The sequence below is a fragment of the Arachis duranensis genome, chromosome 5 (genome assembly GCF_000817695.3).
Source record: "Arachis duranensis cultivar V14167 chromosome 5, aradu.V14167.gnm2.J7QH, whole genome shotgun sequence".
Lineage (NCBI taxonomy): Eukaryota > Viridiplantae > Streptophyta > Magnoliopsida > Fabales > Fabaceae > Arachis > Arachis duranensis.
This window is the reverse complement of record NC_029776.3, coordinates 93,755,915-93,764,200: the sequence shown is the minus strand read 5'-3', so window position 1 is coordinate 93,764,200 and position 8,286 is coordinate 93,755,915. Positions and strand designations below refer to the sequence as shown.

The window sequence follows — 8,286 nt, the reverse complement described above, 5'->3', positions numbered from 1 at the left end:
GGGTTTGAGAGGGAAAAGGATTGGTTTAGAGAAGGGAAGAAAGGAAGAAGAGAGGAATCGATGGGTACGGAACAGGGTGGTTCCGAATCCGTACAGTGCGAGCTTTGAAGCTGACATGGTTAGTGGTAAGTGGTAACTACTTCTTCCTCTTCTTCTTCAGCTATGCTTAGCTGAGAGGGTTTATCTTAAAGTTGGAGTTCACACTCAGGGTTTTGCAATGCACCAACCCCCGAAATCCCAACGTTTTTGTTTCAGTTAAAAATAAAATAAAATAAAATAAAAAATTTATGGACAATAATTATTGAAATAATACTATATATTTAAATTTTTTTGTTAAATTTTTTTTCACCAAAAATAGAAAAACTTGAATCTGAGACCTATAAAAAGATTATGTCATTTAAATTATAATTTATTAGCTAATTAAATTGATTTAATATAACCAAATCAATTATAATTAGTATTATTCTAAATTTTATTATTTAATTTAGTTAAACTTAGTTCATAAAAGATTTGGATATATAGTATTATTCTTGTAAATAATAATGCACATTAAAATTTGTTTATTAACTGAGTCTAATTAAGTTGATCGAATATCAATAAAAATTAACTATGAATAACATTATTTCAAATTTTGTTGTTTAACTTAATTTATAAAAAAACTTGAATGCATAATATTATTATTTTATTTATTCGTTTAAATAAATATCAGAGACTCAAATCTTATGCATGTAATAATTTATTAGTAAAATTTAGATATAATGTATATACACAGATAGGTCCTGAAAAATTTTGCATCAAACATTTTTTTCTCTAAAATAATTTTATTACATTGAGATTCTTGAATTTTATAAAAGTAAGATATATGAGTCATGACCTTAGTTATATATGTTATTTTTATTTGGATAAATAAGTCTTTAAAAGTGTGACGCAAAGACCTATATATCTTATTTTTGTAAAGTTTAAAAATTTCAACGTAATTACCTTTTTTTTAAAACAAAAATATCCAATGCAAATTTTTTTAAAAACTTATTTGAATGTATATTCTAAAATTTAAATTTTTAAATAAATTTTAAATTGATAACAAATTAGTCTTTAATTTATCAAATTAAATAATATTATAATATATTTTTTACGTAAGGATCGGTAATAATTTATAAAAAGATGTGTTATGCATAAAAGTTGAGGTAAAAAACATGATTGGGATCATACGGTAGGATAAGATTCATAAAAAATTAGTTGTAAAGTGGATATTACTCGATGATCAAAGACTTAGTATTCCAAAAATATTTTTATATTTAGAGATAATGATAAATAAAACAATTAATATTTAAATTTTTTAAAATTTAAAAATATATTTAAGTTCTTGATATTTTTAAAATTTAAACACATTAATTTTTCAATTTATTTGGATCTATCAAATCCAACGAAAACATTAAACGTAACTTCTGTTGTATTGACATGGCTGATATACAGATGCAAATATGGGAGAGTTTTTAAAATGAAATAAATTAGATCCAGAAATTGATATGTCCAGATTATGAGAAAGTCGAAACTTAAATATATTCTCAAATTTTTGGAGACTTAAATATCTGCAGACTAAAAAGTCAAGAATCTATTTATCCTTTTTTTCTTACATTTATAAATAAAGCTAGTGTATTGTAATTTTTTTCATAATATTACAAATAGAAACTTTTAATAAAAAATATAAATTATTTTAAGTCCTTTATGCATTGAATATGCTAAAATAATCAAAATCCTCTACTTTTATTCTTTTAACTGATATCCTTAAGCCTTAAAGCACCATTTAATTAAATCTACCATTTAAATATCTCAAATTGAAGTTTATCTTTTAAAAACATGTTTTGGTAGGCTCAACAAGTACCAAACTACCAATTATCCCTATTTTTCTTTATCATATGTGCCATTATTATTCTGACAAATTATTTGCTTTTATACCTAAATAACACTAATCTTGCCTTAATTTGCTCGAGGCATTACACTTGGAATTAGGCATTTCAAAATGTACATAATGCTCACAGTTTGAGCAGGCCTAGCAATCTTGTGCACCAAGAAAATTATGTAATAGGAGAACTAATTCTTTGTCCATAAGCACATCAGTGCTGAATTCAAGCAAGTGATCTATCTCATATTTTTTATATATTAAAACAACGTCATCTCTTTTGAAAATCTGTTGTCAGTGATTACCTATTTTACCTGTCTAATTAGGTTTCTCTCAAGCAAATTGCTTTAAGAGATAGTGCTCGTTCTGAAGAAGAAGAAGTATTTTAGGCCTGTAGATACTTGTCTATACCCATGTTAATTATGCATTTATTATAGCATGATGAATATAGATAAAGAGCTTTCAAAATCTTCTTGGCGCATACTTGCATGACTTTTGACGTCTACAATTATATTGGCCACATAAAATTCATTTGTAACAGTTGATTCTCTCATTTTTGTATGCTTCCACATTTCCTGCAGCTGAAATTTTATGAACTTCTCTAGGAATAGACAATGCTTAAATTGTAATGAAGATGATGAGAGGCGCCTACTACTAACAGGTTTGGACTGTGTTACAAAAGGAGAGGTAAGTAGAGGTCAAGTAGAAGTGTTTTAGAAGTTGTTAGGATATCCAGCTGGCTGATAGGTTGTTATAAATAGCTAGGATATAGTAGTTTAGGGAGTATAGTTTTTCTGTTGTGAATTCTGTTAGAAATTGGAGAGGATCTCTCTCTCTCTGAGCTGGTAGTTCCAGCTGTGTAGAACCTTCTAGGGAGAGCTAATTGGCCATCCCAGTATATCAATAAAGCTTGATCATTCTGCTACTACTGGTCCTATCAGAAGATAAGCCAAAGGACGTTGATCTGCCTACTAATCAAATGAGTAAAGGAGATTGGATATGTCCCGAGTAAGTCCTCCAGCTGTTTTACTTGCTTACTAGCTTTTCGATTTCCATTTGTTTGTAAAGGTTCCTTTTGAAAGCACTATAAGTTTGGTCCATATCAATAGAATTATGTGAATTACACTGTTCTATGATTTTTCTTCTCTTACTTTCGTACTTGACCATATGCAATTATGCATGGCAAACTGTATTCTCGTTGGTTTTGCCGCAGATGCAGTGTTATGAATTTTTCCAGAAATGTTCAGTGTCTAAAATGTAAGACAGCAGGGGATTAAGTTGAAATGAAAAAAGGAGATTGGAATTGTCCACAGTGAGTCTCCTATTTTTTTATATTGTTCTACTATTTTTGCTAACTGTTACATTTCCAGGGAATTTTTATATAGCTTAGGGCTCCTTTGTGATAGAAAATGAACTTTTATCTCATTCCTGGATCCAAGGCGAATAAATTATAGTGACACCAACTGTATAACTTATGCACATTGATAACTTCCCACTCATTGACCCTTTTGAGGATAATTTCTTCTGGATTTTTTCATGCTTCATCTGTTTCTCATGTTGGTTGGGCTCATTTTGAAACTAACCACGACGTTTTTTTTCTCATAGATTGATAAATCCACAGATAAATGTTTCATTTATTTCTGAGTTCTCAATGCCATCATTCTAGCTATTTATTTTATATATATTTTCTCGTGATAACAAAAGAAAGAATATCATTAATGTATTGAGAGAACATTACAAATGGGTGGAGGAAAAGAGTTTCTCCAAACCAATGCAAATACAAACAAGATCACAAGCTTCAATGAACTGCAACTTCCAATCTCTCATCATGTTTGAGAGCGAAAGTCGTTTGAAAAGATCATATGTTTTACACTGTATAGATGCTAAACTTTTCCGGTGAATCTGTCTTTAAGCGTACGAAGATTGTCTTCTAGCCAAATACTCCAAGTAGTGGAGTATATTGCACATTGCCACAAAAATGTATCCTCGTTAATTCTCCCAAAACCTGCAAACCTCATCAAAAGAAACTGGTTTAGTGATGGGAGACGCATCCACGATTATCCGAACACGCTGAGCAAAGAACTCCACAAAACCCATGATTCTTTGAACTGTCTAAACTCTGTCGGACAGCTGCATTTGACATTATTTTCGGATGCAGCCTTTCTTTGTACTAATAATGGGGAAACATGCAGCTTAGATGTCAAAAGATATCATCCATGAAGCTTGTTCATTTGATATACTAGACCAATCACTAGAATACATACACACAACCTCATGTTATGTAAATATTTTAGTATACAGTAGAGTTGTGTGTTTCTATAAGCTCTGCAGATCCTCTATTGTTGTACTGTCTAATTTGTTATATGCATTTTTTTTTTCTTTTGCTGCCTTTGTTTTATGATGTTGGGACTTGGGATGGCGGTTTTGTCCTTTTGAACTTGTGGATGAATGGATTGTTGTATATATTATTGTTTTGATTGATAAAACTATGCGCTGCATGTGCCTACTATGGCACTTGGTGTCATACTAGCTACCAGCATTGCTAATCCCATTCGCAAGCATCCTTTAAGTTAAAGCTAAAAGGAAGTTTTGGCTTGAGTATAAGCAAAAGCTGGATTCATAGCACTAACATACTAGAACCAATTCCTGGATGTTGACTTGCAAGCAATAGTTTCAAGAATTTTCTTGTCAAATAAACAACAGTTCACGGTGGCTAATGATAAATGTCAACAGTCATGGGAATTTGTTAGATACTCCACCTATAAAGATAAAGAAAAGCAAGTTGCACAGTTTAGGAATAGCAGGGAAACCATAACAAAATTATTAACAATTGTCAAAAACAAAAGTGCAAACTTAGTTGAATAAAATTGAGATAGTCAAAAACTTAGTGATAGTGAGGTCATGGCATTGCAAAAGTCCTCTGCCCCAGCATATAGAAAATTTATATAACTATTCTACATATTCAATAACAATAGAAATGTAACTTTAATTTGAGATATATTTGATCTTCTTTTATCTATTCAATAAGCCTCTAGCAATTATTTCACCAAGGAATTTTCTGCCGTAACATTCTCATCTTTTTCAAACAAAGCTCAAATAATGGTTTAAAAAGTCACAGCATCAGGAATGCAACCATCATGTTCCATTTTTGACAACAGGGTCAATGCATCTTTAAACAGACCCTCTCTAGAAAGACTATTGATCATAATATTGTATGTCTGGCTGGACGTTTAGATGGGAAGATCCTGAAAAATCTCCTGAGCATGTTTAAGTTTTCCACTTTTGCATAGGCCATCAATAAGTATGTTGTATGAGTGTATATTTGGTTAATGCCAATCTCTTCAATTTTACTGAATATCACAAGTGCCTTGTCAAGTAGTCGGTTTTTGCACAAGGCATCTATCAAGAAATTGTAAATGAATATAGAAGAAGGTTGACCTTTATCATGCATCTCAATAAAAAGCTCCAAAGCACGAGAGATTCTCTTTGATTTGCCCAAGCCATCATCAATAAGAGTGTTGTAAGTTACCGTGGTAGGAACTAAGTTCTTGCGGCACAAGTTTAGATGTACAAAACTACAAACTAAAATCAAGGCAAGAGAAATATTGATGCAGAAAAATATCTGCTTTGAAATACTTTGGTGGCCAAACCACACACTAATTTTAAGCAGGTCAAAATCCAGTGTAAAGAAAATATTGCCAATCTCCATAGAGAAGTCATTGATCAACAAGCAAACTAACAATAAAATTTGAAGTTGGGAAACCATAACCAAATTATTAACACACTCATATTTTAGAACCACATATTTTTCATAATAATGTAATTTTCCTTATACAGAATGCAATGGATTTGCAAATGTTTATAACACTCTTTTTTGTTTTTCTTAGTTTGTAGCATGATAATAGTTAAGATATATGATCTCATACGATAACAGTAAAGAACTATTAATTACTATAAAGAGATCTTAAACACTAAACCTGTAAGCTACAAATAGGAATATCCTCTAAAGAATCAATAAAGCATAGTGGAATTAAAAAGGATGATAGCAATTACAAAAATTAAAAGTTCAAAATTAATTGAATAAAAATGAGATAATCAAGACATCAGTGGTATTGATGTTGTGGCATTGCCAAAGTTCTCTGACCCAACAGATACAGAATTTACAGAACTATGATACATATTCTGCAACAATAGAGAGGTGATTTCAATTTGAGTTGATGTATCTTACCTTCATGGCTTCATTCATCCATTCAATAAGCCTCTAGCAATTATTTCCCGAAGAAGTTTCTCCGCCGTGTGATTCTCACCTTTTTCAAACAAAGCACGAATAACGACTTCAAAAGTCACAGCATCTGGTAAGCAACCATTGTCTTCCATTTTTGACATCAGGGCCAATGCTTCTTCAAATAAGCCCTCTTTGCAGAGCCCATTGATCATAATAGTATATGTCCTCACATTTGGACAATAGCTTTTAATGGAAAGATCTTGAAAAATCTCTTTTGCATCTGTAAGTCTTCCACCTTTGCATAGGCCATCAATAAGTATAGTATACGTGAATATATCCGGACCAATGCCACTCTTTTTCATTTGATTAAATAACATAAGTGCCTTGTCAACTTGTTTGATATTGAACATCCCATCCAACAAGGAAGTGTAAGTGATTATATTAGCAGGTTGACCTTTATTATGCATCTCAAGAAGAAGCTTTGAAGCACAAGAGATTCTCTTTGATTTGCACAAGCCATCAATTAGGGTATTGTAAGTTATTGTGTTTGGAACCAGGTTCTTGCGCTGCATTTCTTCAAGGAGACTCACTGCTTCATCGACCAGCTTTATCTTGCATAACCCATTAACCATGATATTGTAACTCCGGATATTAGGAGACACTCTACTTTGAGCCATTGTGTTGAATACATATTTTGCCTTATTTAATTCATTAACCAAGCAATACCCATCCATTAAACAATTATAAGTAACCACAGTTGGTTCCACAGCATCTTTTGTCATCACAGCCAACACACTCTTAGCATCTTTGATATTTCCCTCCTTACATAGTCCATCGATCAAAGTATTATAGGTACGAACATCTGGGGTAATGTTTTTCAGCATCATATGATTTAGTAAATCAATGGCTTCCTTAAGTTGGCCCGCAAGGCACAATCCATAAGTTAGAGTGTTGTAGGTGATAACATCAGGAGAGATTCCCTTAGCAAGCATTTCAGAATATAAATGAAAAGCATCACTTACAAGCGTCACCTTGCACAAGCTATCAATAATTGCAGTGTACATGACGACATCAGGAGCAATCCCATACCGTGGGATCTTTCTCAACACTTGAATAGCAGCTGATGTGTGTCCGGTCTTACAGAGTCCATTAATCAAGATGCCATAAGTGACTTGGTCGAATTGAAATCCATGAGCCAACACTCTGTCATGAAAGTGCAGTGCTTTTTCAACATTACCGCATAGACAGAGACCTTTAATGAGTGTATTCAACGTTATGATATCAGGCTGAAAACCCATCCTGAAAATCTTGGCCAACGTAGAGAAAGCGGGAGTGATCCGATCCATGCCACAGCAACAATTGATTAAAATATTGAGAGTAAATATGTCGGGCGCAATTCCCCTGGCTTGCAATTGCTGAAAGAGGGAAATGGCGGTGGGGAAATGGTGCGTCTTGGCAAGAGACCCCAAAATCTTGTTAAATTGGATGATGGATGGAGGGCGACGCATAGAGAGCATGCGAGTGAAGGAATCAACAGCTTCATCAACATGGCGAGGGGATGTGAGCTCAGAATGAGAGTGAAGGCTTGACATTGAACATGAACAGGAAGGGAAGCGAAAAGGGAAAACATAGGGCACAATATGAAGAGAGAAGCTGAACCTGGAGAATGATGCTGCACGCAACATGTTTGTGTAAAATCCGTTCAAACGAGAAGAAGGAGTTGGAATAGAAAAGAGCGAATTGAATGATGGAAACAATCACTGTCATGGAAATTAAGGAATTTAATTAAATTCTTGAGTAAACACAAGAAAAAAGAGTAAAATAAAAAACAGTTTTTCAAAAGAGGCGCTAAATTAAAAAAAAAAAAAATTCTTATAGACATATAAATTGATGAAGGATATGCTTCATATGTATATTAAAATAAATTTGTACAATTACAAGAGATATGTTAGAAGATTATTAAAATTTATTAATTTTGACTATTAATTAGCTATTAATATTTAAAAATATAGAATAAAGTATATTGTTGAATTATTAAATTAAAAGAAGGGATAAGGATTGTTTTGGTCTATAACGTTAAGGGTCAGAATCGAAACCGTCTCCAACTTAATTTTTTATTTAGAATCATTCTTAACGTTTTTTTTTTCATATTTAAATCATC

General features: G+C 32.2%; 3 protein-coding genes across 8 annotated transcripts in view; all 3 read right to left on the bottom strand.

The window, feature by feature from the left end:
• Nucleotides 1–236, bottom strand: part of LOC107490660 (zinc finger protein VAR3, chloroplastic) — a gene marked incomplete in the record, with an annotated part of 4,637 nt that extends 4,401 nt beyond the window's left edge. The window contains 1 exon segment of the mRNA XM_016111458.3: nt 1–236. Coding sequence (XP_015966944.1) covers nt 1–117 — 117 coding nt within the window.
• A 4,375-nt stretch (nt 237–4,611) lies between these two features.
• The window catches only part of LOC107490662 (pentatricopeptide repeat-containing protein At1g62930, chloroplastic-like), a 38,837-nt gene continuing 35,162 nt past the window's right edge, over nt 4,612–8,286 (bottom strand). For 3 of the 4 annotated variants that reach the window (XM_052262062.1, XM_052262063.1, XM_052262066.1), the window contains one exon: nt 5,931–6,128. The gene's annotated coding sequence lies outside the window, so the exon portion shown is untranslated. Of the gene's footprint in view, nt 4,660–5,930; nt 6,129–8,286 lie in introns of those variants that run through there. The other variant, XM_052262065.1, reaches the window with a different exon arrangement.
• Nucleotides 6,114–7,928, bottom strand: LOC107490659 (pentatricopeptide repeat-containing protein At1g62930, chloroplastic-like). Of its 3 annotated transcripts, none has more exons than XM_052262067.1 (2): nt 7,785–7,928; nt 6,114–7,662 (listed from the first exon to the last, which is right to left on the bottom strand). In XM_052262067.1, the coding sequence occupies exon 2, from the start codon at nt 7,640–7,642 to the stop codon at nt 6,143–6,145; it is 1,500 nt and encodes a 499-aa protein (XP_052118027.1). In that variant the 5' UTR covers nt 7,643–7,662; nt 7,785–7,928; the 3' UTR covers nt 6,114–6,142. The 3 variants fall into 3 exon arrangements, with proteins under 3 accessions (XP_052118027.1, XP_020998817.2, XP_020998816.1); XM_021143158.2 differs by having other exon boundaries at nt 6,114–7,690; nt 7,785–7,879; XM_021143157.2 differs by having other exon boundaries at nt 6,114–7,906.